The sequence below is a fragment of the Entelurus aequoreus genome, linkage group LG17, assembly GCF_033978785.1.
Source record: "Entelurus aequoreus isolate RoL-2023_Sb linkage group LG17, RoL_Eaeq_v1.1, whole genome shotgun sequence".
Classification (NCBI taxonomy): Eukaryota; Metazoa; Chordata; class Actinopteri; order Syngnathiformes; family Syngnathidae; genus Entelurus; species Entelurus aequoreus.
In genome coordinates, this window is record NC_084747.1 from 47119160 (window position 1) to 47140410 (window position 21251).

Consider the following 21251-nt stretch of genomic DNA (forward strand, 5'->3'; position numbering starts at 1 on the left):
CCTTTGTTCAGAATTTGTCAATGTTCATAAAGGGGTGCCTCAGGGATCTGTATTGGGGCCCTGTTATTTATTTTATAAATCAATGATCTTGGATTACACTTCTCTGATGCTAAGATGCATTTTTATGTTGACGATACAATTATTTATTGCTCTGGATCATCTGTTGAACAGGCTTTTAACTCCCTTCAGAATTCACTTATTTACTTAAAACTGGTTCTCAATGCTGACAAGACAACACTTATGCTGTTTTCCAAACATAGGAAAGTGCCTCAAACTCCGGTAGTGTCCACTCTTGAAGGGAATGTCATAGAAGTGGTGCATGAATATAAATACCTTGTTGTTTTAATTGATCACCCTCTCTCTTTTAAACCTTTTATTGATCATCTTGTGAAGAAACTAAAACTCAAATTGGGGCTTTTCTTCATTAATAAGAGATGTTTTTCTTTTGGTGTTAAAAAGTGCCTTGTCTCTGCCACCTTTTTATCTGTGCTAGATTATGGTGATCTTTTTTATATGAATGCCACTTATTCCTGTCTTTAGATGGTGGACTGTGTTTACCATGGTTCTTTGAGGTTCATCACAAACCGTAGAGCCATGACACACCACTGTGACTTGTACTCTCGGGTGGGATGGCCTTCTCTGTCCACTAGAAGACAGTGTCATTGGTACACTTTTATTTACAAGGCTCTTCTGGGACTATTGCCTGATTACATTTGTACATTGAATTCACAGAGAGGTACGAAGTCTTATGCACTGAGATCCAACAATCAGCTGTTGCTCTCTTTCCCGTTTGCTCGCACTGAGCTAGGGAAAAAAAAGCTTTTGTCAATGCAGCTCCTTGTGCTTGGAACATGTTACAAAGAGACTGGAAGCTGACTGGATTTTTAATCCTTAAATGCTTTTAAATCTAAACTGAGAGCATTTAAAGGAGCCTTAGTTCTCTGTAACTGTTTTACTTGATGTCCATCCTGTCATTTTAATGTGTAATGTGAATGTAATTTTATTAGGAATGTCCGATAAATGCGTTAAAATGTAATATCGGAAATTATCGGTATCATTTTTTTTATTATCGGTATCTTTTCTTTTTTTTTTTAATTAAATCAACATAAAAAACACAAGATACACCTACAATTAGTGCACCAATCCAAAAAACCTCCCTCCCCCATTTGCACTCATTCACACTCATTCACACAAAAGGGTTGTTTCTTTCTGTTATTAATATTCTGGTTCCTACATTATATATCAATATATATCAACACAGTCTGCAAGGGATACAGTCCGTAAGCACACATCATTGTGCGTGCCGCTGGTCCACTAATAGTACTAACCTTTAACAGTTCATTTTACTAATTTTCATTAATTACTAGTTTCTGTGTAACTGTTTTTATATTGTTTTACTTTTTTTTTTATTCAAGAAAATGTTTTTAATTTATTTATCTTATTTTATTATTATTTTTAAAAAGGACCTTATCTTCACCATACCTGGTTGTCCAAATTAGGCATAATAATGTGTTAATTCCACGACTGCATATATCGGTTGACATCGGTATCGGTTGATATCGGTATCGGTTGATATCGGTAATTAAAGAGTTGGGGAATATCGGATATCGGCAAAAAGCCATTATCGGACATCCCTAAATTTTATGTGTAACTTTGCTGCCTCTTGGCCAGGACTCCCTTGAAAAAGAGTTTTTTAATCTCAATGGGATTTTTTTCCTGGTTAAATAAAAAAATCAAAAGCATTATGCAGGCAAGTTTATTAATCCAAATTAAAACGAATAATTATTTGGCAGCACTACTTTTAATTGACTATAAATAATCATTCTTCTTAGCTGCTGGACAGTGAGGATTTTGCCTCATTGATCACTATTATTTTCAAATTAGCATCATAACTCCTCTGTTATTTGCTAACTTGCTAACAACCTTTTCGAGCTGGCATCTCACCAGGTGTGAGTGACAGGAAGAAAAGCTCAGACTCACTTTGGGGGAGAAGTTGTTTGACGCTACCTGTTGGTTTGCGTGTCTAAATCTGTAGGCTTTGTATACTATATAAAACATCTGGTAATTATTCAGATTTTCTAGTGGGGGGCAAAAAATACAGACATATATTTGGGTCAGTATGGTAACTCTTCAGGATTGGGTTATTAAAAATATGTTCTTTTTCCTTAGGTGACCAATCCACATTGTCCTTTGTCCTTTGGTGTGTCTCTGGAAAACCTCAGTCTCCAGGTAATGTCATGTGATGTCCAGCCTGTTGAGTTTTTCTGTTTTCTGTTTAGCACACAATATACTAACCATTATTTGACCCCGTAGACCTCAGACGAGAACTGGAACCCCTGTCTTTTGGATGAGAATGCCAGGCTTTTCTACAAAGTAAGACGTTCGTTGTTTTTGTAATTCGATTTAATGTTTTCATGTGTCCTTGATGCGGATGTCCGAAATTGCTGCCTGATGCTTATCAGGGTGCACAGTTCTGATTGTCTGCATGTTTCCTTCCTCTTAGTTGGTTAAACTAGACACACTCTTTGCCTACTGGAATGTCAAATCTGTCCTCTTCTCCAATCGCAGTTCTGAGGAGGCATTGGTGAGTCAAATGTTTTTTTTATTAGCCTACTTGGATTCACACACTCCCTTAGTAGATAAAAAACAAAAAATGCAATGCAATTTTTTTCCCTTGGTCTTTTTATAGATGTGCCTCCAGAAAACCATGGACATCAGTGGGGCTCTTCCTACCAGCCATGATTTCAGTGAGTGTCGGGCTTTTTCTTCTGCTTCAATTAAGTAAAACCGATATTGTCCAACTCATGATTCCGATATCAACCGATACCGATATGTACAGTCATGGAATTAACACATTATTATGCCTAATTTTGTTGTGATGCCCCGCTGGATGCATTAAACAATGTAACAAAGTTTTCCAAAATAAATCAACTCAAGTTATGGAAAAAAATGCCAACATGCCACTGCCATATTTATTATTGAAGTCACAAAGTGCATTATTTTTTTTAACATGCCTCAAAACAGCAGCTTGGAATTTGGGACATGCTCTCCCGCCCACCAGGTTGAGGTGGGCGGGGTGGGGTATAGTAGGGGGTAGCAGGGAGTGTATATTGTAGCGTCCCGGAAGAGTTAGTGCTGCAAGGGGTTCTGGGTATTTGTTCTGTTGTGTTTATGTTGTGTTATGGTGCGGATGTTCTCCCGAAATGTGTTTGTCATTCTTGTTTGGTGTGGGTTCACAGTGTGGCGCATATTTGTAACAGTGTTAAAGTTGTTTATACGACCACTCTCAGTGTGACCTGTATGGCTGTTGACCAAGTATGCATTGCATTCACTTGTGTGTGTGAAATGCCGTAGATATTATGTGACTGGGCCGGCATGCAAAGGCAGTGCCTTTAATTATTGCTGCTTTGTACTTCTCCCTACGTCCGTGTACACAGCGGCGTTTTAAAAACTCATACATTTTACTTTTTGAAACCGATACTGATACTTTTGAAACGGATACCGATTATTTCCGATATTACATTTTAAAGCATTTATCGGCCGATAATATCGGCAGTCCGATATTATCGGACATCCCTATTATTTTTCTTTTTTTTCGGCAGTTTTCCTATTTTTTTCTCTAAGGGTAAATAAATGATAAATGGGTTATACTTGTATAGCGCTTTTCTACCTTCAAGGTACTCAAAGCGCTTTGACAGTATTTCCACATTCACCCATTCACACACACATTCACACACTGATGGAGGGAGCTGCCATGCAAGGCGCTAACCAACAGCCATCAGAGGCAAAGGGTGAAGTGTCTTGCCCAAGGACACAACGGACGTGACTAGGATGGTAGAAGGTGGGGATTGAACCCCAGTAACCAGCAACCCTCCGATTGCTGGCACGGCCACTCTACCAACTTCGCCATGCAAGGGTACTCATATGCCTCATATTTGATAATAATAAATGTGGTTTATTTGCCGTAATGGAGGTGATTACACCGTGTGTGGCGACACATAATTAGCTGCTAGCCGCTGTCAGCCAGAGGACTAAAAATACAGTCAGCCAGAGGGGATCAATGTTTGTGATCGGCAATAATTGGCAATGGCAATCACATACTTTTTCATAGTTTATATTGATCAGTGGACGATTGATCGGCACATCCCTATTGTTTAATTAAATTGCTCATAATGTATTGAGCAGTCAGGCTCGTTCCTATGTTGCAGTAAATTTTAAACTAAGTTTCCGTGGTTATCATCGCTCTTTTCTTCTTTGTTATCTCTGGTACTCTTCTGTTAAAGTAATTTTCACATTTTTCCAGAACATTTTGGTTGAGTTTTAAACTGCATGACTTTTGGGTTGTTCGACTTGACTTTGAGGTTTCCTATAGTACTAGTAAAATCAATCATCATTTTAGAAAAAGCCTAACAGAGAATTTGTTTTTTGTTTTTTTGTGATTTTTAATTTTTATTTTGTATTTATTTTTAATTTAATTTAATTTGTATTTATTTTTTTTATTTTTTAAAAATGTTTTAATTTTTTTTTGTCCTGTCCAGCTTCTCAGGCAAATCATATAGTTGATGTAGATGCCGATATCGGCTGTTCAGATTTACTTTACAAAAGAGAAGTGTAAGATACTTCTCTTGTTGCCTTATTTGTATTTGACTTTATTAAATGTATTTATATTATCATTTGATGCAGCCGGGCCGGAGCAGAAGGGGATAGAAAGAGGAAAAAAGGAAGACAGAGGGGGAAATTGTGGGGACAAGAGGGGGATTAGACAGAGAGACAAAAACAACAACAACACACACAACAATAACAACAACAACAACAATAGAGCAACATCAGCAATACGATATGTACAAATATGATGGTAAAAGTGATAGCAAAGAAGCAGTTAGCGAAATAAATAATAATACAGAAATGACAATGAGCATTATTACACTACAAATGGAGCAATACAAATACCAATAGAAATAGCGCTATTGATAATGAACAATACCAATAATTTACCTCTATTATCAACAATACATTTTTGTTCAAATGCAACAATACATATACGTAATGATAACTACAGATACAAAAGAATGCAGAAAAATGGAGGGGAAGAAAGAGAAGCAACCTATATTAACCTTGTAGATTGTTATAGTAACAATAGGTAAACTTTTTTTTTTTTTTCTCCTGCAGTTTTACGCCCAATTTCTGCGGACGCTAAACTTTGCATAGAATCCCAGGTCTGATTTGGACTTCTCGTACCCCAAATTAGACCTTATGGTCAATCTCAGTGAGGTGGCTATTGAACTGAACAGGCCCCAGGTAGGCATGTGTGTTTTATGTATTTGTCAACGCCACTGTAGTAGTGTTAGTAATGGCTGTGTTAATTTTTTTTTCCACAGTACATCAGTATCCTGGAGCTTCTAGCCTCAGTGGACATGATGTCCCGTAACTTGCCATACAGGAAATACAGACCTGATATCTATGTTCATAACCATGCCAACCTATGGTGAGACCATCTTAGCCATCATTCCTTTGCACATCAACCGCAAAGCTTCCTGCTGGGATTTTGTTCATGTATTCTTTACAGGTGGTCGTACGTCATTACAAGTGTCTTGGAGGTGGATGTTCAGCCTCGACTGCGCATGTGGTCATGGGAACACATACGGGAGCACCGGATGATGGTGAAGCATTACCGTGGGCTTTACAAGCTCAAGATCACATGCAAGAAACCCGGCGTGGAGCTACTCAAGAATCTTGAGGTGGGCTTGCAGCAAGGGAAAGCGGGAATCTAGTCATTTGTAAAACATAAATTCTGCAAATAATGGACACACAAATAAAAAGCCCCTGTAAAATGGATAAGTATCACCGCTGATGAATAATAATGAAAGATAATGAAATGTGCACTGCCATGCATCAACAGCCAATCAGCAGAAAGTACAAGTTAAAATTGATACATTCAAAACCCACCGTCATTGTAATGTTCGATATGTCTACAAATAAAACATCAACGTTTTTCTTTTTTTTACGCTGGTCTTAGCAAGATCCTTTTTGGGGTATTAAAATGTTTTTACGTTATGTTCTCAGGAGTTTGAGAAGAACCTGGATATTTTTAACATCACACTGGCAAGACAGCAGGCTGAAGTGGAGGTACAGTGAGCTCTTATTTAAGGGGCATCTTCACTTAAATTTGCATGCATAAGAATTGTATAAACCACAATATTACTTGCTGTAGTACTGCAACAAAGCATCTCATTTCCACGCAGGCAAGCAAGGCAGGGCTGCATATTTTTCGCCCGGGCTTGAAAATGGAAGAAGAGGAGACTCAAGGTTGGGTCAGCTGGATGTGGAACTGGGGAGGATTGCCCGAGACCCAAACAACAGAGGCCAAACCCGGAGGTACAGCCGGTTCATGAGCAGGCCGCTGCAAAAAGTAGTACAGGAGCGCACTTGTTCCCATGTTCACTTTCAATATTATGTTCCGTTTCTACATAGCCATTGATGAGCTGTTAACCGGCGCCGAAAAAGCAAAGCTCTACGCTGCCATCGGATACAGTGAGAACGCAACTAACCCCAATTTTCCAAAAGATGTGAGTGTCTTCCCTTGCTCAGCACCCACATGTTGCACATGATGAGGCCATTTGCACACTATATTTAAAAATGCATCATTTTTGCTCTGTTGTCAATGGCAAGCCAAATTGTGCGCCATATCAAATAACACCGCCAGAAGGTTATGTTACTGTTGCTGTTAGTTAGTTAGTTAGTTAGTTAGTTAGTTAGTTAGTTAGTTAGTTAGTTAGTTAGTCAGTTAATAACGGGATAAGGAACAACTGAGATTTTGTTTTTTATCCGGCTCATTTCTACTATCAGGGTTTCCCACACATTCATTTATTTGTGGTGGCCCGCCACGAAAGAATTACGTCTGCCACAAATAAAAAATTTAAAAATAAAAATTAAAAATACACATTTTTTGTTTTTTGGGGTTTTTTTTTTGTCCTCTCCAGCTTCTCAGGCAAATCATATAGTTGATGTAGATGCTCATATCGGCTGTTCAGATTTACTTTACAAAAGAGAAGTGTAGGATACTTCTCTTGTTGCCTTATTTGTATTTGACTTTATTAAATGTATTTATATTAGAAACACAACATGTGTATATAACAAAGGGTGCAAAGTCTGCAGGCAGTAGGAAACACATGGTTAAGTGTAGGGAGTAAAACTGATGGCAGTCTAAAGTTCAAGATTTTTGGAGCTCTTTGTTCAGTGGATCAGATGTTTGATGAAGCTCTGTGTCTATCTACCACCACTACTGTTTTCTGTTTATTTGTTACTGACTGTGGCAGGACACCTCTGCTTCTGTTTCACTTTATGTTGCTGGTAAATAAGATGGTTGTAGTAGTAGGCTAAAGTTAAATTATTTAGTATGCACTAATTAAAGGGGCAGAGCTTTGAGACATTTTAGCTTTTATATTTTATAAGATATATTTTCTGTAAGAACCACAATTAATAAATATATTTCAGTGAATAACTTATTGTTCAAATCTGTATATAAATATGTACATAAAGTGTTGTAATTATATTGTAAAATGGATGGATGGATGGACGGACGTTTAAAACAAAACTGTTATTATTAATTAGTAAGTATACATTTTTTGAGCCTTTTTAGAGAAAACCAAATCATTGTAGTAAATTATGCAAATTACTCGATGATGTCATGGTGAACACGCCCATAGCCACGCCCATCGCCACGCCCCCATCGCCACAGGTATCTTGCCAGTTTATGGGAAACACTGTACTGGACGGCGTGGCGAAGTTGGTAGAGTGGCTGTGCCAGCAATCGGAGTGTTGCTGGTTACTGGGGTTCAATTACCACCTTCTACCTTCCTAGTCACGTCCGTTGTGTCCTTGGGCAAGACACTTCACCCTTTGCCTCTGATGGCTGCTGGTAGCGCCTTGCATGGCAGCTCCCTCCATCAGTGTGTGAATGTGTGTGTGAATGGGTAAATGTGGAAATACTGTCAAAGCGCTTTGAGTACCTTGAAGGTAGAAAAAGCGCTATACAAGTACAACCCATTTATCATTTATCATTACTATGTTACCTTAAGTTTCTGTGTGTAATATGTGTGTGCTAGCGTCCCGCAGAGACAAAGACAGTGGACGACTGACAATGAATAGTGTTCACTCTGTTTCTTTCATTCCGCTATAAATAGCTCAAAAAGATATTGGCGGATTTTTGTTTAATTTTCAGGAATTTTTCGAAATTGTCCAAGGAACAAGTCATTCAACTTTGGGTCGGATCGGGATAATTTTTATTATGTTACCTTTATGTTTATGTTACAAGCTTCAACTTTAGTAGTGTATGCTTGCTGCCCCGCCTACACTCACACAAAGACAGTACACTGCAAAAAGTCAGTGTTCAATAACAAGAAAAAAAAATACAAAAATTAGGGGTATTTTATTTGAATGAAGCAAAATGATCTGCCAATAGAACAAGAAAATTCGGCTTGTCAAGACTTTCCAAAACAAGTAAAATTAGCTAACCTCAATGAACCCAAAAATACCTTAAAATAAGTATATTCTCACTAATAACAAGTGCACTTTTCTTAGTAGAAAAAAAAAGGAGACCTTTTTGCTCAATATGTTGAAAAATATTCTTAAATTAAGTAAATGCTAGTGCCATTATCTTGACATAATTATATGCGCTCGGCATCATGATTTTTTTGTTCATGGTTGAAGTAAGAAATTATTACTTTAAAAAAGTAGTTTTATACTTGTGAGTGTTGATGACACAGCTTTGGAACGGTTGATATTCTAGTTTCAGCATGTTTTACTCAATATAGGTCATAAAATCTCAGCAACAAGCTGTAATATCTTACTGAGATCATTTAGGACCAAAACACTTAAAACAGGTAAAAGACTCTAACATAAAATCTGCTTAGTGAGAAGAATTATCTCATCAGACAGAAAATAAGCAAATGTCACCCTTATTTGAGATATTTAATCTTACTTAGATTTCAGTTTTTGCAGTGTAGATGACTGACAAGAGGCTTCACTCAGGCCATGTCCACATGAACACAGAGAGTTTCAAAAACACATATTTGGGGTTAAAATAATCTCCATCCACTCAAGTGTAGTTTCAAAACTGTCTATGTCTACACACAAATGCATATAGCTGCTGTCATGCACATTTTGTCCAATCAGAAGCCTGAAAAGAGCAGCAATATCTGACTTGGTGGCATTACACCTCCTATTATGTTTATTTTGATCGTCTTTAGATGTACAATGACGTGTATATTATCTGTAAAACCTGCCTGCCTGTTACCTATCCACTTCGTGCTTCGTGGCACAAACGGCCCTCACAGAGCGTCTCCACTTCTCACGATCAGCTGCTGCAGTTCCATCCTGCCTCTTTCCTTTGTTTCTCAATGGTACGCCTCCAGATGGTCTTTGGTCTTTCCTTGCTTCTTTTCCCCTCTGGTGCCAGGTCATGGCTATGCTGCAATTGTTGTTGTGGTCCTGCCGTAGTATGTGTACAATCATCTTCCATCTTCGTAGCTTTACATCCTCACTGAGTGGCTTCATATTCACTCTTTCCAGCAGTACTTCAGTACTGATGTGATCTTGCCAGCAGATTCGGAGTATTCTTCGTAGGCATTTTGTTATGGAATACGTCAACCGCCCTGTTATCTCCTCTGTTCATTTTCCAGGTTTCATACCCGTATAGCAATACTGGTACCACTAGTACAGTTTTAGTTTTGTTCTTCTTGTGATGCTGTTGGAGCTCCAGGTCTTTCCAAGTCTGATGAATGCGCCTCTCGCTTTTGACGGTCTATTCTTCAGGTCCTTCATGCCGCCTCCCTCTTTACAAACTGTGGCTCCCAAGTAGGTGAACTGGTCTACCTCTTCGACATCTTGTCCATTGATTTGGATTTTTTCCTGGTTTCTTGCATTGATCCTCATTGTTTTAGGGATCACCACCTTATCGTGGTGGGGTTGGTCCATGATCTCTAGAGCTATGTCGGCTGGAGTCTAGTACTCCTGGCAGGGTCTCCCATGCCGAACAGGTCGAAGGGTAGAGACCAGACCAAGAGTGATCCCACCAGTCCTCGGGTCGGGGGTTGGGCTGAGGGGCAATAACCCGCTCCCATAAAAAAGAGTTCATTACAGAAACCCACAGCAGAGCAAATTCACTACCGGGAAACGCTGTAGCCAGTCCTTGAAATGGGAGAGACACCATGACGCCCAAGGTCCAAAGCCAACAGAACCAACGGGATGCCCTTGGGCCGAAAAAGCTGCTGCTGCACCCCAGAAAAATGATGAAGATTGGAAATTAGAATTTCAGAACACTTTACACAAGCAGCAATATAGCACTGGCAGCAAAATAACTAACCACCAAAGGAATCAAATCGCAATTGTTGAATATGACTTTAAACCATAACCAAGCATGCATCAATATAGCTCTTGTCTCAAAGTAGGTGTACTGTCACAACCTGTCATATCACACCGTGACTTATTTTGAGTTTTTTGCTGTTTTCCTGTGTGTAGTGTTTTAGTTCTTGTCCTTGCGCTCCTATTTTGGTGGCTTTTCCTCGTTTTTTGGTATTTTCCTATAGCAGTTTCATGTCTTCCTTTGAGCGATATTTCCTGCATCTACTTTGTTTTAGCAATCAAGAATATTTCAGTTGTTTTTATCCTTCTTTGTGGGGACATTGTTGATTGTCATGTCATGTTCGGATGTACATTGTGGACACCGTCTTTGCTCCGCAGTAAGTCTTTGCTGTCGTCCAGCATTCTGTTTTTGTTTACTTTGTAGCCAGTTCAGTTTTAGTTTCGTTCTGCATAGCCTTCCCTAAGCTTCAATTCCTTTTCTTAGGGGCACTCACCTTTTGTTTATTTTGGGTTTAAGCATTAGACACCTTTTTACCTGCACACTGCCTCCCACTGTTCCCGACATCTACAAAGCAATTAGCTACCGGCTGCCACCTACTGATGTGGAAGAGTATTACACGGTTACTCTGCTGAGCTTTAGACAGCACCGACACTCAACAACAACACATCATTTGCAGACTATAATTACTGGTTTGCAAAAAATATTTTTAACCCAAATAGGTGAATTTAGATAATCTCCCACGGCACACCAGACTGTAATCTCACGGCACAGTGGTTGAAAAACACTGTCATACATTGACATGCCTTTTACCACGCACAGTACTTTCATAGTTTTTACCCCGTTTTTATACTCTAGTTTGAGGATATGAAGATGAATTTCCACATGGACAAGCTGAGCCTATCCCTCAAGAACAGCAAGGAGAAAAAGGAAATCATCAAGCTGACTATTGGGGAGCTGATGTCTGATCTGACGCAGAGATCTGGAGCGCAAGCCCTAAAGTATGTCTCATTTTTTACACTCATTAAGACACAGCTCTGGAAAATGCTAACATTTCCCAGGAATTGCTTTATTTATTTAATTAAAAGAAAATTTACTTTTTTCTTTTTTAACAGATTCACAGCCCTGGTCAGTTCGTTCGAGGTCACTGGTCTCGCGGATGACCGGCAGCCCCCTACCCTCCTGTCGTCGACGGCAGACATGGCATTAGGAATCCCGCTGCTCAACATTTTGTTTGAGACCAACCCAGCAGATGAAAGTGCCAATCAGCGCTTCCACGCCGAATCGCTGCCACTGGAAATAATCTACGATGCCGTGAGTGGCATTCACGCAGTGGTTGTCCTTTAGTCTGTGCAGCGTAAATAGTGTAATATGTTGAATATTTTTTTTTGCAGATAACAGTAAACGCCATGTCAGCCTTCTTTATGCCACCTGATGACCTTCAGCTGGACGAGCTCACCAACGCAACGTTAATGAAACTGGAGCAGTTCCGAGACCGCACAGCCACTGGTCAGTAAATACATACATTTATTAGAAGAAGAAAAACCTTTAAGTTGCAAAAAACTTTCCCCTAGATAGATGCACTTTTTAGTAGTTGGCCTTGTCTATGGTGTAAGCTATAGTACACCAGGAGGGCTGAAAGTGACATTTTATTTTAATAACTAGAGTTTGAATTTGGGAAACGTGTTATTGTCTCATTTAAGCCAACCAATGGGATACCTGTACTGTTGCACTCCTAGTGTGGAAGTAGTAAAGATACAGATTTTTGGCATTATTGTTGTAATCTGTACTTGAGTTTGTTTGATTTATTATTGATTTATAGGCTGTTTATGTCACACCTCTGTGGCAGAAAACATTAAAGGTCTTTACAAAAACAATGTTTTGTTATATACTTCAATCTTTTGATGTGCCACAAAATGTTAGATCAGATAGATCAGGTCAGATCAGATAGGTCTTTATTGTCATTGCACAAGTACAACGAAACTTTGTTTTCAGCACAAACCCGTTCAAGATTAGACAAAAAAAGAGTGTACAGGGTTACAGAACAGGAACGCTGATGGGTCGCCACAAGGCGCCCCGTAAAAGATGGGAAAAAGGTAAAACGCTGGGGGGAAAAATTAGTAAAAAAATACAATCTAGACTGGGCTCCTAAGGGGGCCTAGTCTGGAGTGGGGAAAAACCTCCATGCAATGCACACATAAACACGTTACATTTAATCACGACAAACTCGCAACACAGGTGCCGGGGAGTTGGGCCCCTGGAAGGCGACCGCTGCTATGAAGCGCTGCCATCCGACCATCACCCCGAGGGCAAACAAGCGGTGGTGAAGGCGTGGGGTGGTGTGTGTGTGTGTGCCCAATTGTCTTGGGTGTGATGATGTAATGTTTTTATAGACTGAGGCCGATCTGCAAAAGTTCGGCTCCAGGTGTCGTTGAGGAGGGAGAGAGGTCAAAAGCGTCCATCATTGAGGTGTCCTCGGGGGTGTTTTTCAGAACAGTCTGGTCCTGTTTTCACAGCGTCAGGGCCATTCGAGGGAGTCAAATCGTAGATAATGTTTGTTTTCCGTGAGCAGACAAAACAATGACTTGTCTGTCACTAAATCTAAGTGAAAATATCTCACCTAATAATCAGAATTAATCTCTTGACATCACTAATGAAAATGTAAAAAAAATAATTGATAATTTTAACAATAATAAAGGAGTTAATGTGCCTGTCTCTTTTTATTTTATTTTAGGTCTAATGTATGTGATAGAGACACAAAAGGTTCTGGACCTCAATGTGAACCTGATGGCCTCTTACGTCATCATTCCGCAGACTGGATTCTACGACGGCACTCAGAACATTATGCTGCTGGATCTTGGACACTTACAGGTAGGCACAGGGCAAATATTAATAAGTAAGTAAATTCAACAGAGAGTAGTGACCGTTTGACAACATTCATCAAGATTGTGGTTTTCCTGACAAAAATGACATCGAGGCCAACAGTTGCTGGCTTTCGAAAATAGATTTTGTGTTTGTTTTTGTAGATGACCAGTCAAAGCAAGAAGCATCTTCCCCAGCTCGTCGTGGGCTCCAGCAAATTGGAAGACATCATGTTGAGAGCGTATGACGGCTTTGACATCCAGCTCAACAACCTGCAGTTCCTTTATAGTAAACCAGGTGGATGCACAACCTACTCTGGACAGTGTGCTGCAAAGAGGCTGTTACTTTTGAAATTATACACAAAAACATAATTTTTTTTCACCTAGAGGGGAACTGCCCTTATTTTGGAATTTTGCCTATCGTTTACAATCATTATGAGAGACAAGAACACATAGTTTAGTTGGTTTTTTTTTGCATTCTAACTAGGGATGATGTTCGAATATATATATATATATATATATATATATATATATATATATATATATATATATATATATATATATATATATATATATATATATATATATATATATATATATATATATATATATATATATATATATATATATATATATATATATATATATATATATATATATATATATATATATATATTAGGGCTGCAACTAATTTGATAATCGATTAATCTGTCGATTATTACTTTGATTAATCGATTAATAATCGGATAAAAGAGACAAACTACATTTCTATCCTTTCCAGTATTTTATTGGGAAAAAAAACATACTGGCACCATACTTATTTTGATTATTGTTTCTCAGCTGTTTGTAAATGTTGCAGTTTATAAATAAAGGTTTAAAAAAATAAAAATAAAGTTGCCTCTGCGCATGCGCATAGCATAGATCCAACGAATCAATGACTAAATTAATCGCCAACTATTTTTAGAATCGATTTTAATCGATTAGTTGTTGCAGCCCTAATATATATATATATATATATATATATATATATACAGTAATTTTAGTTGTGAATTTTTTTGGTTCTGCTAGATGACGACTGGAGAATGGCTCGTGAGCAGAAGCAGTCACCGCTCCACATCCTGGAACCAGTGGATTTAAAGATGGTGTTCAGCAGGGCCTTAGTTGTCAAAGACTCGCGCATGGCAAAGTAAGTGTGTGCATTTAAAAAAGTCATGACCAATGAGTGTTCTCATAGATGAGCTTCCTGCATTGTCCTTGTGGCAGATATAAGATTTCTGGAGAACTCCCACTGCTATCCCTTCGTATCTCGGACATCAAACTTCGGAATATTCTGGAGCTGATCGACAGCATCCCAATGCCGGATAAGAAACCTGCCGCACAAAATGCAACAAAGGTGTGAACCCCCAGAACAAGATATTTAGATTAATAACCCAAGAAACGGATGCTTATATTTTTTGATTGTCAGAGTAATGGCAATACTCCATGATTAATTTCCAAGAAACTGTAGCCGAGTGGGAAGTGTATGGGACACCATTTTAGTACAGAGCTGAATCAAAGTGGATATCAAGGATTTTTTTTTATAGATTGAATCAGTTAGATCAGTTACAGTTTGCCAAAATTATGGTTTGTATCAGCTTTTATTTCTCAGTATTTGTTGTTCGGTTGTTTCCTCCCCAGACCAAGCAATACACACCACAGCTGGCTCCCAGGAGACCCCGAACAGAACAACATTCCTCCCTCCTGTTTGACTCGTGCGAGACCATGAGCATTACTTCATTGGGTGAGCTTCAGATGTTTTGTCTTTTACTGTGCATCCTCAATCCTTCTATCCGCACACAAACACACGCAACTACTCTTTTTGTCTCCTCAGGATCTGAAGAGGACTTGTTCTACGACGCTCCCAGCTCTCCCATCACTGGGCAGCAGTTCTTCTCCGACAGTCCGGCGCCGCTACGCTACGGCGACCTGAAGAGAATAAAGAGCTTGTGCCACGAAGAACGTCAGAAAAACATGACCAACTTCTTCATGACATTTGAAATCAGTGAGGTATGCGGAAATGTACAAAGACTGGAGAAACACTTTTCTATTTTCCATGCATTAATACTTAATGTGTTCATGTGGAACATCTTCTATTCCTAAGCAAGTTATTAATATTGAATGACATTTTTGAGCATGCGCATCTGTATGTTCTATAAGTTTACATTTTGTGTGTTCATAACAGTAGAGTAAAGCCCCTGAAGTCAAACACAATCTGATTGCGGACGCTGATTGACCTCAGGCTTATAATAATAATAATAGATTTTATTTGTAAAAAGCACTTTACATTGAGTAAACAACATCAAAGTGCTATAGTGTATTAAAAAAAAAAAAAAACATTAAAAAAAAAAAGATAACAAAAAATAAAAACTAGAACAGCCAAATAGCTAAAACTAGTATGCATACATCTAAAAAAAAAGGTTTTTTTTTAAAAAGAAGGGTTTTTAAGCCTTTTTTAAAAGCATCCACAGTCTGTGGTGCCCTCAGGTGGTCAGGGAGAGCGTTCCACAGACTGGGAGCGGCGGAGCAGAAAGCCTGGTCTCCCATTGTTCGTAGCTTTGTCCTCGGAGGTTGGAGGAGGTTAGCCTGTCCGGGGCGGAGGTTTCGTGTGGAGGATTTGGGGGTGAGTAGTTCTTTGAGGTAGAGGGGGGCATTTCCATGGAGACTTTGAATTCAATCCTGAGTGTAACAGGAAGCCAGTGAAGGGATTTGAGAGTTGGTGTGATGTGGTCATATTTCCGCACTCTCATCAGGATCCTAGCAGCACTATTCTGTATGTATTGTAGCTTCTGGATGTTTTTGCTGGGGATCCCGACAAGAAGTGCGTTGCAGTAGTCTAGCCTGGAGGAGACAAAGGAGTGGACGAGCCTCTCGGCATCAGAGCGAGTGAGTGAGGGGCGGAGTTTAGCAACATTCCTGAGGTGGTAGAAGGAGGTCTTGTTTGGATTTAGAAACTATTTTTCTCATTTAAGCGAACATAAATTAACATTTCAGGCTCTATGGTCATCATTAATTTTTGCTATGGATAAGCTTCTTAGGTAGCATCTCAAAAACCCCCGAAAACTCTCATGAGAAAAAGTTAAACAAACCTGTGCGATACAGTAAATGCTTTAGATGCTCACTGAACTGAAGTTTAATTATAGCCAGGGTGATATTTTTAAAGCCCTACTTAAGAACATTCAGTTTTGGTTGATTTGGGCGGCGCCAGTGGACCAAAGCGGTAATGTTTTGCCAGAAGAAGACCACATTTCCCACGAGGACTAGCGCATATATCGTCACACTGACATGATGTCCGCTGTAATATTGGCACAAGTATTACGTCTCTAATGACTATGCTGATGTTAAATAGCAGACACTATCAAGAAATGAACATGACGCTACTACCAAGAATGTATTGGTGTGGATGGAGGTCCGAAACAAAGAAAGACCGACGGGAGAGGTTTTTTTTTGCAAACTATCTGTCAGGTTCAAACACTGATGACATCTATTAAACAAGACAAGAAGCAAATAATCAAACAGAGACAGAATTAAATTTGGACTCAATTGAGGAGAGACGCCGTCCACCTGTAAACTCTTATAGTGTCTTAGCACGCTCTCCCAAAAGATTGCATGCCTCCTTCTTTTATTTTGGACCCTCCCCGACCACATTTGTTTCCAAAGGACAAAGGTCGCAAAAAGTTCACAGAAAAGGTCGTAAACAATTCACAGGAAAGGTCAGTTCAAAAAGAGTTCCATAGAATAGTTCAAAAAGAGTTCGTAAAATACTTCAGAAAGAGTTCGTCTGGAAATTGGGCAGATCCTGCCATCTGTCCGCTTTGAAGTCTTTGGGTTAGAACAATATCTTTCTGTTGATTACCATACATGAGAGAAAACAGAAAACCCTTCATGTGGCTTTCCCCCTTACACAGTGGAGTTTTACGAGCCTTCTTCTTGGTAGGTCTCAAAGAGAGCCTTGTATCTTCTTGTCAGGAACACAATGTAATACAAAGTTTTTGTGATGATTTAGAAACAATTATTCTAACACTATCAAGCTGGTGGCTATTTATTGCTTCCACGCAAATTTCCGATAATTAACTTTAGCATTATCATTTTGATTTGAGCATCTAAAGTCACTTACTAGTTTAGCTGGAACAGAGCCGACAGCATTGGCCGAAATCCCTCATCTTTGAGCTCACGCGAGCGAGTGAAAGCCGGGCCAATGTTGATCCTGACTGTCCTTTTATCTGGGTAAGCTCACGTTTTATTTTTTGCCTCCTCAGACGAAACTTCTCGTTTATTTGGATGGAATAGCACATAGGCGTTTGCATCGACTTCCGTCTTTTTCACAAATGGGGAGTGACGTATGCCATAAAGCAAGTCAGCCCATTTGTAGTTTTTTGGTGTGGAACCCTGCCACCCTCCTCAAAGTGCCAGCAAAAGTGATACAGACCCGCTCAGGCAATGAAAGAGGTGCCATTCAACATGTTCTAAGTCGATATATCATCCCGAATGTTATGAAATATTTTATGAAGGTTGAAAAGTTACTTAGGGCTGCTTTATTTAAAACCAGATGATAATTGGAGAAGGGCTGCTCTTTCTGAAATTATATATAAAAACTAGGTCTTATCGTATTAATCGTCGTGTATATATGCAGATAAACCAGGGAATTTATTTTGAGCGTACTTGACACCTTATATTAACCGTGGATGCTTACTTGAAAGGTGGCCCCGGGCTGCTGCAAAGTCAGTAATCATCAGGGCAATGCATACACCAGTGCAGTAATGAGTGAGGAGACTCCTACTGCTGTGCTTGCTGGCAAATTTCACTTCAAAATTCACCCTGGCTGGATTTAATAATATTCAACTGTTGTCAAGTTTTCAGCATATAAATTACATGCATTCAAGTAAAGGAGTTGAAAAATGCTCCTCTATGACATTCTGAAAATAAGTGATTTTCAGTGCATAAAAATGTGGGAAAGAAAACGTAAGTATCTTTGACCACATGGTCATGTTATCAATAAGAGGGAGAAACAGACATTCTACTACTTAATAGATCTATACCAATGTGTTTTGTGGTTAGAAGTGTTTACCTTGACCCACTTTTGTTTACCTCTATTTTGTAGTTCTCTATTCAGTTGTGTCGCTTGTCTGGGTGTGAGGAGATCCCAGTGCTCCACTTGGACGTGGAGAGCCTGGGCACCGAGCTCACAGTGCGAAGTTTTGACATGACATCCTTCACTTACCTCAAGGAGTTTTGCTTAAAATGTCCCGAATACATGGGTTGGTACTTGCTCGCTCGGCAGTCTGTTGTTCAAACAAAACAAACATTGACATTTTAAATTGCACGTTCTATGTCGTCTTGTGCAGATTCTGAACAGAAAGAAGTCGAGCTGGTCACTACTTTGGACAACCAAACGATGGACATATTGACCCTGGAGTATATTAAAGTACGTATTTTATTTATTCCACATACGGTACGGTTATTTTTCTAGTCTTTCACCCTACACTGCAAAAAGTCAGTGTTCAAAAACAATTAAAAAAAATACAAAGATGAGGGGTATTTTATTTGAACTAAGCAAAATTATCTGCCAATAGAACAACAAAATTTGGCTTGTCAAGACTTTCCAAAACAAGTAAAATTAGCTAACCTCAATGAACCCAAAAATACCTTAAAATAAGTATATTCGCACTAATAACAAGTGCACTTTTCTTGGTAAAAAAAAAAAGACCTTTTTGCTCAATATGTTGAAAAATATTCTTAAATTAAGTAAATGCTAGTGCCATTATCTTGACATAATGATATGCGCTCTGCATTACATTTCTTGAAACCAGCAAACTTATACTAAAAACTAATTTATTGTTCTTAATGGAAAGGCAACCGCTTGTTACTCTCGGGGTCTCCTAGCCGCTCAGGCAAATCATATGGTCTAAAAATGCATTTTTCCATGGATAACATGACATCATCGCGCCAAGTGCGTGCTCTTTCAGTCAATTAGTGCGCATATATACAGCCCGGCCCCTGGACAATTTTTTTTTAATTGTAATTTTGAGGAATTTATCTGAATGTGCATGAACTATTTCTGTTCAAAATTGTTTGAAATGTCAAATGTTTAAATATTAACTGTCAGTTTACTGTACTGTGCCAACTGTACTACTATATGAGTACGTATTTTCTATTGTTTCATTGAAAATAAAAGTCCATTTGGCCGTCATTTGTTTTAATTTTGAGACACAATTGTGTCAAAGTCATGATTTTTTTTTCATGCTTTAAATAAGAAATTATTACTTAAAAAAATTAATTTTATACTTGTGAGTGTTGATGACACAGCTTTGCAACAGTTGATATTCTAGTTTCAAGCATGTTTTACTCAATATAGGTCATAAAATCTCAGCAACAAGCTGTAATATCTTACTGAGATCATTTAGGACCAAAACCCTTAAAGCAAGTAAAACACTCTAACATAAAATCTGCTTAGTGAGAAGAATTATGTTATTAGACAGAAAATAAGCAAATATCACCCTTATTTAGATATTTAATCTTACTTAGATTTCAGTTTTTGCAGTGTATCTTATATATTTTTTTCTTAGGCTGACAAGACTGGTCCTGAATTCAAGTCCCTACACAACAACACAGAGCAGGTCATCAAGGTGAGAAAATTATCACTCATTAGCTTTAGTTTGACAAACTGTCTAATTTTTTTTACATTCCATGTATATTCAGTTGACCTTCTCATCTCTGGATGTTCATCTCCACACGGAGGCGCTCCTCTACACTATGAACTTTCTCAACAATCTGGCCCCGCCGTCCACCAAGGCGGAGGAAGAGCCTCACAAGCTCCCCGCCATCCATGAGGATGAATCGAACGAGGAGGGGAAGAAGGAGGCCTCTGCTGTCGCCAAGAAAAAAAGTATTCTCACACCCAAATACTGTAACGTGTGTTTAATTTGAAAATGTATTTTACACTTCACTGTAATTCCTATGTTTTTTGAAGAGCATTATATCTTTTATAATCTGTTATCCTAGCAACGATGAATGCAAAGACTGCAGCCATAATCAATCTGCATGTCAAAGCTGATCTCCGTGCTCTGAAGGTTTTCATCCGAGGAGAGAAAGCCAGGATCTCTGAGATCTGCATTGAAGGTATTAAATAATCCTATTTTCACTCATTTTTAAAGAAGTCTCAAAAAAATCAAAAAATAGAGTATTGTGTGTTGCCTAATATAATTTAGCATGACTTCAAGTGGTTTTAATAAGCCTATCTGCGATCACGCTGTTTTGTGTTCCTGTAGCTTTAATGCTAATGAGCGGTGTGTAACCACAAAATATGCACCGTATTTTCCACACTATAAGGCGCACCGGATTATAAGGCGCACCTTCAATGAATGGCCTATTTTAAAACTTTGTTCATATATAAGGTGCACCGCATTATAAGGCGCACCGCATTATAAGGTGGATAGATTAGACGCTACAGTAGAGGCTGGGGTTGCGTTATGCATCCATTAGATGGAGCTGCGCTAAAGGGAATGTCAACAAAACAGTCAGGTCAGTCAAACTTTATTAATAGATTACAAACCAGCGTTCTGACAACTCCGTTCACTCCCAAAATGAATAAACAGCTGTTTTATTATTTTCCCCGTGGTATTTCGTTTATCTTTTAACAACAGCAAGGTATAACATGTAGTGCAACATTTATATCACATAGTGGAGGGAAACTTTTCCTCGATTCAATAAACACGTAAAAAACAGTCTGATACTGTTACGGTGAATCAAACGTTAGTGCAATCACAATAAAGTAACTGGAAATAGTGCAAAGCAATAACAATATATCAATAACTCAACGTTGCTCAAATGTTAATGTCACACAACACAACACACAAAATAAACATGTAAAGCTCACTTTATTAAGTTATTCCTCATCCACAAATCCCTCAAATTCTTCTTCTTCAGTGTCCGAATTAAACAGTTGGGCGAATACGGCATCCAACATGCCCCGGCTCCGTCTCGTCGAAGTCCTC

General features: G+C 38.8%; 1 protein-coding gene across 1 annotated transcript in view; it reads left to right on the top strand.

Annotated features, from left to right (window-relative positions):
- Nucleotides 1-21251, top strand: part of LOC133632957 (intermembrane lipid transfer protein VPS13A-like) — an 83864-nt gene that overhangs the window by 10607 nt on the left and 52006 nt on the right. The window contains 25 exon segments of the mRNA XM_062025822.1: nt 2170-2229; nt 2314-2373; nt 2504-2584; nt 2690-2747; nt 5170-5207; nt 5209-5298; nt 5379-5485; nt 5567-5738; nt 6064-6126; nt 6243-6375; nt 6472-6566; nt 11219-11361; nt 11476-11674; nt 11755-11869; nt 13095-13231; nt 13387-13519; nt 14290-14407; nt 14485-14614; nt 14899-15001; nt 15092-15267; nt 18359-18515; nt 18603-18682; nt 19824-19883; nt 19957-20143; nt 20260-20376. Coding sequence (XP_061881806.1) covers nt 2170-2229; nt 2314-2373; nt 2504-2584; nt 2690-2747; nt 5170-5207; nt 5209-5298; nt 5379-5485; nt 5567-5738; nt 6064-6126; nt 6243-6375; nt 6472-6566; nt 11219-11361; nt 11476-11674; nt 11755-11869; nt 13095-13231; nt 13387-13519; nt 14290-14407; nt 14485-14614; nt 14899-15001; nt 15092-15267; nt 18359-18515; nt 18603-18682; nt 19824-19883; nt 19957-20143; nt 20260-20376 — 2812 coding nt within the window.